Below are 17,866 nucleotides of genomic sequence, written 5' to 3'. Positions count from 1 at the left end.
TTGAACTTTGGGGTATCCTGTGTGTGTTATTTTTTTTAAAAAAGGTTAGAGAGCCTAGTGTTCAATTCATTGTCATCCCAAGGAGGTACAGATTAGGATAGAGTGAAAGACAGTTGGGAGAATAGGCCTGGAGGAGAAGGTTTAAAAGGACATATATTTAAACAAAAGAGCTCTCAGAAGTACCTCCCCCCAAGGGTCCCGCATAAGCTCAAGTTTGCCTGATTCCACTAAAGAACTATGGCCCAGACTGCAGCTATCATTTCAAGAAGATAGACTTTGGACCTGAAATACATGGTTATTTTTAACCCTATGACAGGGTTCATACCTATTTTCTCCAGGAGAGGTATGAAATAGATATGATCAACCTGAATAGAAAGTTGATCACTCAGTGCAAAACTACCCTCCAATAAAGATATCAGAAAACACCAAATAGCAGGAAATGAACCGCAGGCCTGAGCCTGAAGACAAAATTATTCCACCAGTAAGAGCAGCTCTGCCCAGGGCCATCCCTGCCCCTCCTCTCACATCCAGGATGTGTTGAGAATCCAGATCCACAAAAGGAAAGAGCTCAGATGCATCCTGTTCGTCGATGTCCATGGTGTGAAGAGTCCCAACTTGGTGATTTCAACTCACCAATGGTTTAGCTCCCAGGTGGTATTTAACAACCTTCCCTCCCTCTTGAGCCAGTTTCAGATGACCAGTAATGGACTATGTGTTCACCACAGTGAATTTCAACATCAGGTATGTCCACAAGATTGGATCCTGATTAGAATAATATACACTCCTTGTTTGTATAAATATTCCAAAACAGACTCTACTATCATGTATAACTAAAAAAAAATTAAAATTTCTTAAAATAAAATTGCACTGAGATTTCACCTCACTCCAGTCAGAATGGCAGATATCAAGAATACAAATAGCAATAAATGTTGGCGAGGATGTGGGGAAAAAGGTACACATGCATTGTTGGTGGGACTGCAGATTACAGCAACTACTCTGGTAAGCAGTACGGATATTCCTTAAGAAACTTAAGAATGGTACCATCATTTGATCTAGCTATATCACTCTTCACTATTTATCCAAAGGAATTAAAATCAGCATACTACAGTGATGCAGCCACATCAATGTTTAGAGCAGCACAATTCACAATAGCTAAGCTATGGAACCAATCTAGGTGCCCTTCAACAGATGAATGGATAAAGAAAAGGTGTTATATACACACAATGGAATATTACTCAGCCATAAAGAAGAATGACTTTATGACATTCACTGATAAGTGAACAAATCTGGAGACTGTTACGCTAAGTGAAATAAGCCAATCCCAGAAAACCAAAGGTTGAATGTTCTCTCTGATATGTAGATGCTAACACACAACAAGGGGGCAGGGGGAGAAGAATAGAAGTTCAGTGGGTCAGACAAAGAGAAATGAAGGGATGGTGGGGTTAGACATAGGAAAGACAATGGAATGAATCTGATATAATTTTCCTATGTACATATATGAAAACACCACAATGTGGGCTGGGGATGTGGCTCAAGCAGTAGCGCGCTTGCCTGGCATGTGTGGGGCGCTGGGTTCAATCCTCAGCACCACATAAAAATAAAAAAATAAGATGTTGTGTCCACTGAAAACTAAAAAATAAATATTAAAAAAGAAAAGAAAAGAAAACACCACAATGAAACTCCACACCGTGTACATCCATAAGATGGGGATCCTAATTAGAATATGATATATTTCATGTTTTTATAAATATATCAAAATAGATTCTACTGTCATGTATAACTAAAAAGAACAAACAAAAATTTAAAAAAAAAAACAAATGTACTTGGAAACTGACCGCTTCTCTCCCTGTTGTCTCCCAGGTTTAACTATCCGGTTTCTCACCTGGATCACGGCAACTGCCTCCTCATCCATATCTGTTCCACCCTAGCCCCCTTTAACCTTTCCAAACAAAAGTCAAAAGCCCAACTTTCCTGCCCTCAAACCTCTCTTACCCAGGGTGACAGCCAGAGTGTTTCCAGTGACTCCAAGCTCACTGAGTGTGCCCCCAGCACTCTTGATCCATCTCAGCTCTCTTCCTGGCCAGTTCTACAGCCACACAGACGCCTCACTGTTCTGGAAAAACACCAGCAGACTCCTGCCTCGGGACCTATGGTCTGGACGCTGTCCCCTGCCATCTCTGTTACTGCTCCCTCACATTCCCCACACCTCTCTTCTCGTGTCATTTTCTCATCAGGACTCCCTGACCACCCTGGACTCTCTCTCCACATCTCCTCCTTTATTTTCTCCTTGGTACTTCTCATCTAATCCACAGACCACATCATTTACTTCTTTCTGTGTCTCTTTCGACCAGAAGTTATGCTTCAGACATCTTGTGATTTTTGTCTGTTTTGTTCACTGATGTGTCTCCAGCATCAGGCCCCATGTTTGCTGAATGAATCCCAGGTTTAGTTTGAGAATCTGGCACAACAGAATTTGTTTCACCAGCCTTTTCCTCTGTGGAATTGCTCCCCATTGTATGGACTATATAAGGCACTTTGCCCAGGGCCATGACACACACCTCCAGTATCCCGGTATCTGTCTTTGTGCACGGTGTGTCTCTGAGTGTATGGGTCTCTCCACACCTCACTTAGAGCCATATTAGCCACAGCCCAAATACTAGGTGTAAGTAAACCCTTGATTCCTGTCATCCAGCTAATTCCTTCAAGTTGAAACAGCAAAAATGGAATCTGTCCAAATGTCCCCATAATATAAAGAATTCTTATTCACCCAGGAACCCGCTAATCAGGGAAAAGAAAATGACCACCTTCCCCCATAGCAAAGATGCTCACTCCCAAGGGAGACAGACACACTGTTCTCTGTAGGATGCTGACAGGCTTTTCCTCATCATCCCAGAGTTCAAAAATAGAAAATCAACCACTCTCAGATCCCATCCACAGGAAGAATTTCCCCCAGGAACAAACGCTCTTGAGCGTCTCTGTACAAATAAGAATGTGGAACCTGCTACTCCTTTTTCTTGTAGATACACTAAAGGGCTCTTAGCCCTCTCGCTGTGGTTGGGGTATAATAGATGGACTAATTTAGATTTTTTTGTCCCTCCTACACAAATAATTATCACTTCCAATATGAAACTGCAGATGGGTTTGATTATATGCAACAGCAGTGAATATTAAAACTGAAACACTACCCAAAAGAGAGAGAGAGAGAGAGAGAGGAATTGAATCAAGAAACGTAGAATCATTATCTGAAAAATAAATTTAAAGCCCTGGACAATTCCAATCATATGACCATCTAGGCAAGCACGTGTCCCTCTTCCCTGAGGTGCCATCTCTGTCCCCAGAGAAACGTGTGGAAACATGGGTCCTTCCACTAGTGACTTGGAGATGTTCCTGTGGGCCACGTGTCTCCCGCAGTTGTGTAGCATTAGTTATGGATTCTGAGGCTTCCCTGGGGGACCTGGCTGGTTCCCTCATCCGCAGCCTGCATGGAGCCAGCCCCTCCTCGGTGGCCACCGCACAGGCTCTCCCTGATCTGGGGAAACGGCCCAGTTCCTGTGCCTGTCACGGGGGCTCTCTCCCTCACTCCACTTTCTTGCCTGCAAAGTGGAAACAGGCAGGCAGGAATCGTGGGTGTGGTGGCTGACCCAGAGCCCCGCGCGCAAAGAGCACACGTGAGGGAAGGTGGCGCAGGACCCAGCCACAGCCACCGGCCGGGCGCTGTTCTCTGTATGCCCTTCCCATCCGGCGCCCAGCACCAGAAGGTGGCACCACAAGGTGAGTGCCCTTTGGCTGCTCGGTTCAGCTGGATTTTTCCACGTGGTCAAGGATCGGTCTAGGACAAGGCTCGCTGTAGGACTCTCCACGTTGAAATTGCCTCGCTAGCTCCCGGGCTCCCAGCAGGATCAGCAGGTCGAGAAACAGGCTGGAGGCGGTGACATCTAGTGGCTCTAGGTGGTATCTAACCATAGACACGCAAGGTGGATGGATTGGGAGGAGGGGGCGGGTTCCAAACCCATGCCACGGTAGCCTTGACAGACGAAGAATTTCCTAAGACTCTTCAGAAAAGGCTGCTATGGCCCCGTATTTACACCTTTGTCTTTCGCACTGACAAACCTGGTTTGGCATTTTCCTCGAATAGCTTGCCTGCCAAAATAAGCTTCGCCGGAGGCAGAGAACCTTCCGCTGAAACAGGTGGGTGTGGGCTCCAGGAGCAGGTCCGAGGGGTGAGAGTCAGCGCACAGGCACGGGCAAGTCAGAGACAACCACACAGGAAGGAATCTGCCGCTAATAAAGCACGTATAGGAGATGATGAGCTATCCGTCATCGGGTGAGGGGGGGGGGGGGGCTTCATTTTTCTCGGATGACAAGTATTGCATTTTGTAATGTGGGGGACTCCTCCCTATACTGGCCAGCATTTCCAAGTGCAATTGAAGTTGCCAGGAATCTGGCGGAGATAAGGAGGGAGGGTGTACCTTGAGCTTTGACAAAGTCACAATATTGAATAAAAATGCAGAAATAGAATTTTTGGAACTTCTAAGTGCGAAACTTCACACAGTCTGCATTTCCAAAGAGATTTATAACTTACGTGTGCCAGAAAGTTTAGATACATTTTTCCCAGTTAGCACATGGAGGATTCTTGATATTTCTCCATATGGATGAGAATATTCACCACAGAGTTTATAATTCCAACGTAGGAGAGTAGAGAAATGCAGAAACCCCATTTTTTAACTACTAGCTCATAATGTGGCTTATGCATATTTGGCATATTAAAATCAGAGGGAAAATCATGCAGAGAGCTATGAAATGCCTACATCTGTACTCAACAAAGTAATATCACAGGGAAGGCTTGAATTTGCATCTATGAACTGACCTATTCATGCTTGATCTTGGTTTTGATGGTCATCCGTCTTATGGGAGAGAGAGTTTCACTGTGGAACATTCAAATGGGAGAATGGTGCTTTCCCATTCTACCCAACAACTGGCAGCATCCCGCACTTGCTACCAGGAATTATTTTTTAAGTCATTGTAAAGCTTACTACTGGTCTGTGAGTCTTAGTTACAAGTGCACCTGCAATGCGCACATCAAACTAATCATAATAAAATGGTAAGAACCTGTTTTTATTTCCTTGTGACAAAACTTAAAGAATTCACTTGCTTAACTAAAGAGAAGACCAACAAAGTGTTTCCCTTTAGATCTACCCTTCCAGGTTATCAATGAGTGAGTAGAGAGACAAAGTTTATCCTTCTCATGGATCTCAGGTCACTTCCTCCCAGTTACTGAGTGCTGAGAACAACTAGTGGAGAGGTTATGGCCTGAGTGAGTTATGAGTACCAGCATACTGCCACCCAGTCAAGCCTCAGGAGCACCTTGTCCAGGATAATAAGCATAACAGCTAAGCCCAGAGAAGAGAGAAGCTTGATTTAAAAAGCACACAGAGCTTTCTTACTAGAACCATTATCACTTTGACCAAAGTAATTAAAATATACCTTTATTTAACAGAGAGGATGTGTTGTAACTGTAAGCTCAGCTCAGATCCAAGGTTAGCAGGTCAGGGGGTTGGCCTAGTACAGGACTAAATGCATGCATGTAGAGGGAGCCACCTAGGGTCACACACAAACCCTCAGCCAGGTACTTGCCAATGCCCGTCCTCTCTAGGTGAGTCTCAGGTCCCTGATCCAGCACAACCTCCTCCCATGGACAGCTGCCAGCATGGATTCTCCCTGTCCTGAGGGGACCTGGACATCATCATTTTGCTAAAAAGAATTGCATTAGTACAGGAGCATAGAGCTCTTCACTGCACTCAGCCCTTGGCCACTGTCAGATCCTTCAGGGCTAAGAAATATCCGTATGTGTATTTCTCCTTGATGTAAAAAATAGCAATAGCCTTTCAGAGCACAGGAGACTCAGGACATTCCAAAGGGAGTAGAAAAACTGTCAGATGGAAAGTCCCACAGCTCAGACCCCACAGTTACCTACCAGAGACCCCTGGGATGCAAGGAATTCAGGTTCTCCTAATCCAGAAGACTGAGCCACCCCCCCTTCACACACACAGCCCATATTCATATGCAATCACACACATACATACTGTCCTGGAACATCGATGCAGGAATGACTCAAAAGAAAGGTTTGCCTCTCAATGAATCACCAGCATCAATCCCTGCAGTACCCTGGTTTTCCTGGGAGGTCTGGTCCAGGTCTGGTCCTGTGGAGTCAATGAGATCATATCCCAGGGCAGGGTGGAGATCATCTCCCCAGGCTCTGACTCCAGCAGTGATGGCTCCTCTCTGCTCCCATCTACAGGTGGTTTGACTGCTGCGGTTCTACTCTTGCTGTTCTCTCTGCCTGAAATGTCCCTTTCTTCCCTCCACCAGGAAAAATCCTGCTCTTGCCAATACCCTCCACCTGCACTGCACTACTTAGCTCCTCACACCTGATGTTTCTATGTCTCTTGCCCAAAGGTCGTGGGATTCATGGGTTCTGTGTAGTTCTGCCTCCATTTGGAGGAGCCACCCCAACTCAGTCAGCATTCTTCCAAAGGAAAACGTTGGAGACACTGAGCTATTTCAAGGGCCATAGCACAACATCAAAACCCCTCTGAATGGGAAAAGGAAAAGATAAACTTTACTCTATCAGAAATGCCCTAATGTAAGCAGAGCCCTCTGTCAAAGATAAATCATACTTAATTTAACAAAATGTTAGCTCTGCACAAGCCACTGGACGTGGTGCCACGTAGTCCAGATCTGGACACATTGTGGCTGCTCTCCACCCAAATACCAGCAGACAGGGACCTCCCAAGTCACACCCAGAACCCAGCCTGTGGGAGAATGATGTAAGGGCTGCAGGCATTTCATACACACTTCGTCATCCGTGGTCTGGTCATGGATGCGACAGGGATGGAAACAGCTCCAATTCATGTAGCTCATATTTAATCAGGGGAGAAAGATGATAAACAGCATATAGATAAAAATGGAATATGACTTCAGCTAGGTACATGCTATCTGAACACAGCTAAGGGGACTAGCTGTACCCAGCTAAGGTCAGAGGTAATAGAGACATCTTTTCTGCCACACTAACATTTAGGCAGTGACCTCCTGAGTGATCTGGGAGAGTGATTTCAAGAACAAGAGCAATTCCAGGTAGAGTGCACAGCAATAAAACATTTCAAGGTGGAATAGACTCAGTAAATTGGAGAGGCAGCAAAAAGGTCCATGTCCTGAAGCAGAGGAGCAAGGAACGAGCCTAGGTAGGATCCTTGCCAGCTGCTCCTCTTGCCCATGGCTGTGAAGAAGGTCCTGAAGGGTCTGGCAGGCATGGCCTCCCTGCAGAGCTTTGTATTCTCTCCTGGTGTGGTACACAAGGGTCTCATCATCCTGAGTCTCCAATCCTTATCTGCAAAGTTGAAGGCAAACCATTTCTTCTAGGTTGCTGACTTGTAGTACTACTTAATAACCACACACACACACACACACACACACACACACACACACACAAAGTGGGTGGAGCATTTTGTCCTTCCTGACCGTCCAGTCTAAAGTTGCCCTGCTGGAGCTATCATGGTTAGTAAACAAAAGTCAAGCTGCCTTCCCGTTCCACCTGCCCAGCTCTGTGAGGTCTCTGAGGAAGGCTGCTGCGTCTCAGCCCTTCTAGGAGGTTTACATGGTACTTTGGGATCCTTCTGGACTTGACGTGTTATGTAAATTTAAGTGCATTATCATTAATCTCAGCATACATTTCTCCTGCTCTTCAGGCGCCAGGTTAGTGTAATGATGCAGCTGCTGCGAGACAGGGAAAGAAACTGAATGCAGGGAAAACCACAGCCCTAGGGGGAAAGAAAGACACACACACACGCCTCCAGCCAATTCCCAAGTTCATAAAGTTGTGTTTCTCTGGCATCTCCCTGTCAAGACCAACCTTCACTACAGGAGGAAAAATACGAAGACTTCATCAATACCTAAATACCGTGGAATTTTCCCATGTCTAACATGAAACTTGGGTAATCATGTGATCATTAAGAAGAGTCTCTCAACAACTATCTTACTTTCTGGCTCTGGCTTAGGTTGAAATGAACACACACACATGTGCATATATGTATACAGTATGTGCATCTACATATATAGACTTATATATAAATCTACAATTGTATAGCTAATTTTATCCCCCATTATATAAAATATCTGTGTGAGTGTGTGTGTGTGTGTGTGTGTGTGTGTGTGTATGTGTTGTGCTGGGGATTGAACCCAGGGCCTTGTGCATGCTAGGCAAGCACTCTATCAACTGAGCAATATCCCCAGCCCCCCATTATATAAAATATATTAAAATATTTTAATTCCTCAAGTCCTAACGTGTATCTGAATCATTTTGTATCCTGGTATAACTTTCATCTCCACCCACTTCCACCCCACTTCAACTACCCTATACAGTCACATACATCTATGCACACACATACAAGTGTGCACATTCAAACAGATATATATATACACACACACATACACACACACATGCACATGTGCATACACACACATGTGCACACACACATGTGCACACACATGCAGATATGCACATACACAGATGTGCACACATGCACATCACATGCATTAGTACACTGGAAGCCCCTAGGGAGAGCCCATTTTGCCGGCTCCTTTCCATTCCCTTCCTTCCCACTTCAATGCACCAGTTCATTTCTTCAGGCCTTTCTATGTTAAGCTAATGTGACAAATTAATCTCTGATAAAATGCTAATAACTTTGTTGTGTTTTCCAAACACATTGATATGTGCCAACAGGGCTCCTTAAAGCTTGGACCTAAAGACCTAAGTCATTTCTGCAATTTCTGTACTAAAAAGAGCATGTGGGGGCAGGATGTCCCGAGATGTTCCTCACGTCAGGATCGTGCCTGGCTGGAGCTGCAGCCAGGAGGGTTTGCGTGTAAGCCTGACCCAGGCTGTGCCCTATAAAACTTAATCCACTCAGTGACTAGGGGTGGGGAGTATGTGCAAATAAAACGAAACAGGAATCATTTGGGTCTTATTTCCCCCACACTGGCACTCTGAGGGAACGGGCGTGCTTCACGCCTCCCAGTAATCCAGCTTTAGGAGGAAAAAAGAAGACTCCCCTCGAGTGGAAAAACCTACCTGTGGCCATAATGATTTAGTAGGTGCCAGTCTAACCTGAAATAATAAATATCATTATGATGTCACTGTCTCACTGCTCATTTTTAGAGTCTCTGGATCTTTCTTCCAAAAACACAAGCTTATGAATAGGACTCTGTGGTGCCTGACATGTCTTTTATGGGTCAGTGCCGTCGTGGTGGCTGGGCCATGGAGAGAGACTTTACTAGACCCTCTCTGGCACGTCTCGCGATAGCCAGTTGGCCATCCTGCCACTGCACTAACCCAAGTCAGACTTCAAAGAGCCACATCAAGAATTCAGGCTTGCTGCAGTGAGTTGTGTCACTGCCACCAGAGCCTGCCTGTCTCAATGTAGAGAACAGTTTCCTCTGTCCCTGAGACACCTAAGAAAAGCTCCTTCTGCCCCTGGGACAAGGACCCCAAAGTACTCTATAAACCTACAAGAAGGGCTGAGATGCAGCAGAAGCCCAGGCATTGGCATGACCTAAAAACATACCATTTGCTCTCACCTCCATTTTTCTGAATGTTGTAACATTCTGCGCACATGTTCCACAGAAAGTAACGAGGGACAAAATACAAAAGCTGAATTTCTGATAAGCAATTTCTACTTTCAGGGAAACATCTTTGGAGGAGCGCACAAAAATAAGGAAAGTGGAAAATATGAGAAATCTGGGAGAAAAGAGGTGGAGAAGAAAAGTGTAATAGTATATAACATTAATCAGCTCAGTATTAGTACACAAGAAGTAATCAGCCCTAAGTGGAGGCACCAGTTGAGTTTAGCTGGATGCATCACATTGAGAGTCCAGGAGACTGGTCACCTTTCTTCTCTGCAGAAGGGTAAGAGTGCCAGGTACAGTGCAGGACCCGGGGCATTTTTCTTAAAGCACATTTGAAGAATGCTCCGTTCTCCTCCTCAATCATCCCTGTCAAGGGTCTTCGAGAGACAGCTGGCAGTGTAGATCAGTGGTAGAGCACTTACTTACGAGGCACAAGGCCCTGGGTTCAATTCCCAGTGCAAAAAAAAAAAAAATGTAGGGAAATTCCCTAAATCATCAATGAACCAATGACCCTCTGCCTCCTTTAACAGCTAGAGCTGTCTGGACGCTCAGGGTGTTCCTTGCCAAAACCAATCTCTCCTCACCCTCCGATGATGTGCTCTCTTTTTCCCAGATTTATTGAGGTATAATTGGCAAATTAAAATTATACATATTTATGTATGCAACCAAATTATTTGATATACATATAAAATTTTAAGTGATTACCACAATCAAGCCATTGGGCACACTGTCACCTCACATACACCTTTTTGTTGTTGTTGTTGTTCTTGTTGTTTTGGTTCGTTTCTTTGGTTTTTTGTTTGTTTGTTTGTTTGTTTTGTTTGTTTGTTTGTTTGTTTCATTGATGTCTTTCTCCCTCTTTATGCCAGTACCATACTGTTTGGACTAGTATTGCTTTACAATATATTTTGAAATCAAGAAATGTGAAGCCTCCAGCTTTGTTCTTCTTCCTTAAGATTGCTTTGTCTATTAAGGGTCTTTAGTGGTTCCATACACATTTTAGGATTGTTTTTCATATTTCTGAGAAAAACGACATTGGAATTTTGACAGGGATTAATGGAAGCAATAGATAACTTTGGGAAAGTTAGAGAATTTTGTAACGATCTTACTTCTCCCAATTCACAAACATGAAATGCCTTTCTATTTATTTGCATTATCTTCAATTTCTCTCATCAGTGATTTATAGCTTTCAGGGTAAGATCTTTCACCTCCTTGTTTAAACTTATTCTGAAGTATTTTCTTCTTTTTTTTAAAGAGAGAGAGAGAGAGAGAGAGAATTTTTTTAATATTTATTTAGTTTTTAGTTTTCGGTGGACACAACATCTTTGTTTGTATGTGGTGCTGAGGATCGAACCCGGACTGCATGCATGCCAGGCGAGCGCGCTACTGCTTGAGCCACATTCCCAGCCCATATTTTCTTCTTTTTGATGCTACTGTCATTGGAATTGTTTACTTATTTTCTTTTAGGTATTCATTGTTAATACATAGAAATACTACTGTATTTTGTATGCTGATCTTGTATCCTGCAACCTGACCTGATTCATTTATTAGTTTTTAACTGTTTTATGCTGGAGTCTTTTGTGTTTCCTACATATAAGATTATATTATCTGCAAATGGAGATAATTTTTTCTTAGTTTCTAATCTGTATGACTTTTACTTCTTTTTCTTAGCTAATCACTGTGGTAGGATTTCCAGTACTATGCTTAAAAGTATTGAGAGTGGGCATCTTTGTCTTTTCCTTGATATTAGAGGAAAAGCTTTGAGCAAATGGTATGGAATCCATACTGCTGAATATGTAGATGCAGTTCTGTCATACATGACATTTATTATTCTGAGGTTTATTTCTTCTGTACCTAATTTATGAAGAGTTTTATCATGAAAGAATGTTAAATTCTGTCAAGTGCTTTGGCTACACCTACTGAGATGATTATGTAATTTCTATCCCTCATTCTGTTAATGTAGTATATAATAATAATTGGCTTCCATATGTAGAACCATCCTTAAATCCTCGGGATAAATTTCACTTTACCATAGTGTATGAGCCTTTTAATGTAATGTTGGATTAAATTTGCTCGTGTTTTATTAAAGATATTTGCATCTATGTTTATCATGAATGTTGGCCTATAATTTTGTTTTCTTTCTGGATTTAGTATCAGAGAATGTTGACCTCATAAAGTGAGTTTAGAAAGCATTCTATCCTGTTCAATCTTTTGAAATATCTTGAAAAGCATTGTCATAATTTTTTTAAATGCTTTCAAACTTTACCAATAAAGCCATCTGGTCCTGGGATTTTCTCAGTTGAAAGAATTTTGATTACTGCTTCAATCTCCTTATTCATTATTGGTCACCTCAGATTTTCTATTTCTTCATTATCCAGTCTTGATAGATTCTATGAATGTATATGTTTATTCTAGATCATCAAGTTCGTTGGCATGTCATTTTCATGGAATCATTATAATAGCTTTTCACTTCCTTGTGATTTTATTTATTTGATCTCTCTCTCTTTCCTTGGTTAGTCTAACTAAAATTTTGTTGACCTTTCCAAAATACAACTTTTAGTTGTGGTCTTTTCAAATGCTTTCCTAGTTTCTATTTCATGTATTTCTGCTCTATATTAATTCTCTCCTTCTGATAATTTTAGGTTTAGTTTGTTCTTTTTTTAGTTCCTTAAAGTGTTCGTTAGGTTATTTATTTTAGATTATTCTTTTTTCTTAATGTAGGCAGTTATCAGTATAAACTTCACTCTTAGAACTGGTTTTGCTACATCCTGCAAGTTTTGGTATGTTATATTTCCATTGCATGGATGGGTGTGGCTCCTGCTGGGTCACTGGGCAGGCCCCTGAGCGAGCAAGACTGGCCCCAGACCATAGCTGAGAAGGGCTGGAGCCAAGTCACAAGGCTGCTTCAGGATCCACAGTAGGACTGAGCCAGCCCTCAGGAAACACGGGAGTGTCTTCCCTTCCCCACTCCACCATTCTTTAGGTGAACATTACTCTCCCAGACCCTGGTTGAGAGACTGGAGCTGGGTCCCAGGCTGCTTTATGATCCACAGACTGACAAAGGTCAGGGGCCCATTCTTAGAGAAATGAATGGGCATGGTTTCTTCCAGGTCCCTTGACTCTACAGATGGTGCTGGTGACAGAATTGGGGTCAAATGGGACTGTAGCCAAGTCCCTCGGAGTACTGGATTGTTTCTGTAGCCTGGACCATAGATGTCAAACCTGCCACCTGGGTGCAGTTCTACTTTTCAAAATGGCCCTTTAGTCTTGGGCTCCACCAGTTTTGCAACCTCCTACCTGGTTCTCAAAGCTCCCACAGAGGCAATCTAGCCATTGGATGGCTGCCAAATCTTTGCTCCTAGTGGGGCATACAACTCACCCTTATGGATTTTCCACCTCTCCTGTGATTCATCCCTACCTCTGCCAGTCATAGAGCTGCCCAGGGATCATGGAACCACAAACTTCCTACTCTTTCCCTGTCAGTCTCACCCAGGTTTCCTAAACTTCCTAGACTGAGATTATCTAGTCTTATCTGCCACATTCCAGGTGTTCTCTTGCATAAACTATTAATAAACAATATGTGACCAACTTCTGAATTAAGGAGATCATCCTTAATCAATTCACCTATGCCTCAGAAAACTCTATAGCAATAGACAGGTGCCGTGGCACATGCTTGTAATCCCAGCTACTCACAAGGCTGAGGCAGGAGAATCCCAAGTTCCAGGCCAACCTCAGCAACTTAGTGAGAGTGCCGTCTCAAAGGCTGGGGATGTATCTCAGTAGCTGAGCACAATTTCCAGTGCTGAAAGAAGGAGGAGGAGGAGGAGGAGGAGGAGGAGGAGGAGGAGAAGGAGAAGAGAAGGAGGGAGAAGAGGAGGAGGGGGACAATGAAGATGAAAGAAAAGAGAAGGAAAGAAAAGTACCACAGCCGATATTCACAGTTGAAATCAGTATGGTATTTAAAGTATTCCTTTAAAATTGAGGCATTAAATCTTTGTGTAAGAAAATAACTCTTGACTCATAACACTGTATGAGAAAATTAGATCTGACTTACATCACTTCCTCTAACAAAACATTTTGGAAGAGCACTGCCTGTCTTAAAAACTGGCTATATTTGAAAAACATTCGTGTGCTTTTTCTTCTGACATTTATATTCTCTAAAGTATTTCTAAGCAAAATACCTATTATAAGAAGTAAAAAAAAAAATTAAAACTAGTTATGAAGTGAAAAGCACACCAGTAAAAAGATCACTTTTACCAAACCACGTCACTGTGACATAGAAGTTAAAAAGTCAGATTTGGAGGTGAAAAAACATGACTATACAATACATTTAACTCTGAAGTTTCAGAATAAAATTCAAACAAACCCATGTAAATATTTTTCACTATCATCAGCTCTATCATTAATAACAATATGGTTTCCTTTTATATGGCAATCCTTAAAATTCAATTTTAAATTATTGAATGTTTTCCTTTTTATAATGAATATATTTATTTTGTGCTTCCACCTAGAAGAAAAAAAATAATTGAGAAGAGCTATATTTTATAAACAAACAAGAGATTCTAAACTGATGCTGAAACTCATTTTGGAAGTCAGCCTAGCCTCAGGCTGATAGTCAGATCTGGATTTATCTACATGCAGTCTGAAATTTTGATAAGTGAGGGTGTCGAGACGAACATACTAAAGCAAAGTACATGAGATTCGTATGTGTATTCATTTATGCACTTGATTTTACAGTTTCTAAGCATAATCAATGTCAGGTAATTTCTCATTTCTCGGTATCATACATGGTATAAAGGAAAGACCAGAATGCTAGATTTCCAAAAGCAGATATCTTGTTTTATCCAGGACTTCTCCTTTCACGAGATACAGTGCTATCAACTTCAATTTAGAAAATAGTTCGACTGTTTCCAAGTTGGTGAAGGCACGTTCCCCAACTTCCTCCAACCCTGGAGTTCCCCTTGGAAAATGTAAAAAAAAAATTTGTTTTGCCTTTAATGCCCTGAAACCAAAGTAAATAATGCTACTATTTCATATCCTAAATTCCTCTTCATGTGTTATCATCAGCATGATAACTGTGAGTGGATTTTACATGCAGGCTGCTCTAACCTGTGACACAAGGAGAAGGAGCCTGTATCTAATTAATCAGCATGGGCTCCCTCTGCTGGTGAGTGGTGAAGACAAGCGCCCCTGAAGAACAACATGGGTGTAAATTTTTTTAAAAAGGAATTTTTATGCAAATGAATCAAATACAAAAATCATCAAAAGTTTCCAGACTTTTGAAGAGCCCTGGGATCTGCTTTTGCCTTCTTGATAAGCTAGTAAGTTAGCCTGTGCTACATTTTGTATCTTAAAATCCCTGCAAAAGTCCATGTGCTAAGAGTTTGGCCCCCAGTATGTCACTGTTAGGAGACAGTGGAACCTTTAAGAAGTAGGGCCTAGGGAGAAGTCTCTGGTCGATTGGGGTTCACTTGAAGGGGACTGTGGGCTGCCAGTGTCTTCCCCTCTCTCTTGCTTCCGTGCCATGGGGTGAGCAGTTTTGCTCCACCATATATCCCTGTCATAACATGCTGCCTAACCACAGCTCCCCCCACAATACAGGGCAAGTTGGTCATAGACTGAAATCCCCAAAACTTTGAACCAAAATATACCTTTCCCTTTATCAGTTAATTATGTCAATTATGTCACTGTAGTGACAGAAAATTGACAAACACAGCCCATGTTCCATGGTTGATGGTGGAAGACATGAAACTCCTGGATCAGAGACACGGATTTTATCACTCAGGCCATGCCACACAGTAGGAACATTTGCATGCATACTCCAGTTCCCTTCACCCCCAAACCCAAGAATTCACACGGAGAGGCCCAAATGGATGTTTTACACACAACAGTTTCAGCTCACAACTTAGGAACGCTGAGCTTGGGGAACCCACTGTTGTTATGGCAAACAATAAGCAAGCCCACACTTTATCTTGGAGGGAAAACTTACTCCACTCCCTCGATGTTGCTCACTGCAAAGATAGCAGCCTAAGAACTGGCCCATCGGAAGAGCAGTCGGGGCCTCACGTTCTTGGAATGTGTGGCAAGACTTGTAGAAGTACGAGAAACCCATGGGGAACTTTCCCAGTAAAGACTTTTTGATTATTATTGCTAATGAAGTTTCAAATACACTAAAATCACTGCAGAATATCTTTCTTCTTGATTTTGTAGATGATTTCTTTTTTTTTTTAACTCTCTACCAAGTTGTCGGTTGCGCCTATTCCTCACTATAGAAGTAAAATTTCACCACCTTTCTTTTTTTTTTTTTTTAATTTTTTTTTCACCACCTTTTATTAAGGAGTAATGGGGAGTTTCTAGACGCACCGGCGAGCTGCGTGCGGCCCGGCAGCTGAGCTGCTCCCTTCCGCTGAGTGGGCAGCCTGGTGGTGGGAGACTGAGAGAAGACTTGAAACCGACCCTTCTTCATATTTTCCCCTTCGGCTGGACCACCCCGAGCTGCGGGACGTACTTCCGGCGTCTCTCAGTGGACGATTAGAGAGCACAGAGGCCTCTGGAGGCGCAGCGGCAGTCCCTCCCGCTCCCAGCCACGGCCTCTGACTCTCCAGAAGACAGCCACCCGCTGCAAATTTTTCTCTGGGCCGGAGACCCGGCCACCCAGTTCGTAGAAAGATGGGCAGCTCTCAAAAAAGACACAAACAGCTGAAGGATGGATACCATTGCATATATTAAAAGCCTGTTGAAAGAAAAATAAGGAAGCCAGGACTCTCAGGATGAATCTGTCTAGATCCAGATCAGGTGACGGTAGTGAAGAAACCTCATCTCAAGACCATAATCATCGTGAAAATGAGAGAAGATGGCAGCAAGAGCGTCTCTATAGAGAAGAAGCCTATTATCAATTTATTAATGAACTCAATGATGAAGATTATCAACTAATGAGAGATCATAATCTTTTAGGCACCCCTGGAGAAATAACATCAGAAGAACTACAACAACGGTTAGATGGAGTGAAGGAACAACTAGCATTGCAGCCTGATTTGAGAAATGGGACAAATAACAGAGTTTTAGGTGGACACAATATCTTTATTTTACATTTATATGGTGCTGAGGATCAAACCCAGTGCCTCCTGCATGCTAGGCGAGCGCTCTACCACTGAGCCACAACCCCAGCCCAAGAATGCATTTTATTATGTATAACAGCTGACATTTATTGAGTGCTTCTTGTATGCCAGACTCAGAAGTCCCTCGAGAAAGTTCAAATGAAGATTCTCTGCTAGAATGGTTGAACACCTTTCATCGCACAGGAAATGCAACTCGAAGTGGACAAAATGGGAACCAAACTTGGAGAGCTGTGAGTCGAACAAACCCAAACAGTGGAGAGTTTCGGTTTAGTCTGGAAATCCACATAAATCATGAGAATAGAGGATTTGAAATTAATGGAGAAGATTATTCAGGCATTCCACTTTCAGATATTAGCAGGGATCATACTAGCAATAGGCAAGAAAGATCAACTAGTCCTGTGGCTAGGCGAACAAGAAGCCAAACCTCCATGGATTTCAGTGGTAATAGTTCCACCATTACAAGGACAAGGCTTGGTTCAAGGGGGCAGAATTTAGTTGAAGAATCACTTTCAACACTGGGAAGGTTAAGGAATAGAATTGGGCGGGCATGGATTCCACCTCTTGGGTCCCCTTCTTCCTCCGGGAGAAGTCTTTTCTGCTGTCCTTTAATAAACTTCTAATTTCTACTCTGACCTTGCCTCGGCGTGCTTCTTTGGTGTTATTCTTCAACATTGGGGAAGCAAGAACTCGTCACCAGTCAACAGCGGTAACATATTGGAGGTCCCACCGAGATTCTACACCGAGGTAAGTGCACGCACCCCATGTCTGTTTGAGGTGCATCTTTCTCTCTATTTCTTTCTGGAGGGTAAGGTGGGCACCTGACGGCTACTTAAACGCAATTAGTGCAGCCGCCACTCTTCAAGACTCGGGTGAGAGGTTTCCCGGCCTAGGCAGCTCTCAATCACCAGTTCAATACAGAGCAGGCATGTTGGGTTCTGCCAAAGCCGCTTCCAACTTTTCTGTCTGGGCCTGGAGAGCAATTGGCGTGAGTACACAGTGTCCCGAATCCCGATCTGCCTCGGATGCGTGGAGGTGGAGGAAGGAGTTTGGAACAACTGCGGAATTCC

At 43.1% G+C, this 17,866-nt stretch overlaps 1 protein-coding gene across 1 annotated transcript; it reads left to right on the top strand.

Annotated features, from left to right (window-relative positions):
- Nucleotides 1-16,082: 16,082 nt before the first annotated feature.
- LOC107142241 (E3 ubiquitin-protein ligase RNF6-like) lies at nt 16,083-17,788 on the top strand. Its single transcript, XM_048782837.1, has 3 exons — nt 16,083-16,740; nt 16,911-17,344; nt 17,777-17,788. Exons 1-3 carry the CDS (start codon nt 16,452-16,454, stop codon nt 17,786-17,788), a joined length of 735 nt encoding a protein of 244 aa, XP_048638794.1. The 5' UTR covers nt 16,083-16,451.
- Nucleotides 17,789-17,866: the final 78 nt, after the last annotated feature.

The sequence above is a fragment of the Marmota marmota genome, unplaced genomic scaffold (genome assembly GCF_001458135.2).
Source record: "Marmota marmota marmota unplaced genomic scaffold, marMar, whole genome shotgun sequence".
NCBI classification, from domain to species: domain Eukaryota; kingdom Metazoa; phylum Chordata; class Mammalia; order Rodentia; family Sciuridae; genus Marmota; species Marmota marmota.
Note: the sequence above shows the minus strand (reverse complement) of the source record. Positions and strands in the feature narration are given on the sequence as shown.

What these genes read in the sequence shown, in the direction of transcription:
- LOC107142241 (XM_048782837.1), top strand. Translation starts at nt 16,452, where the DNA reads ATGAATCTGTCTAGATCCAGATCAGGTGACGGTAGTGAAGAAACCTCA. An exon ending in AAATGGGACAAATAACAGAG is followed by an intron (nt 16,741 to 16,910) that starts TTTTAGGTGGAC and finishes CTTGTATGCCAG; the next exon opens with ACTCAGAAGTCCCTCGAGAA.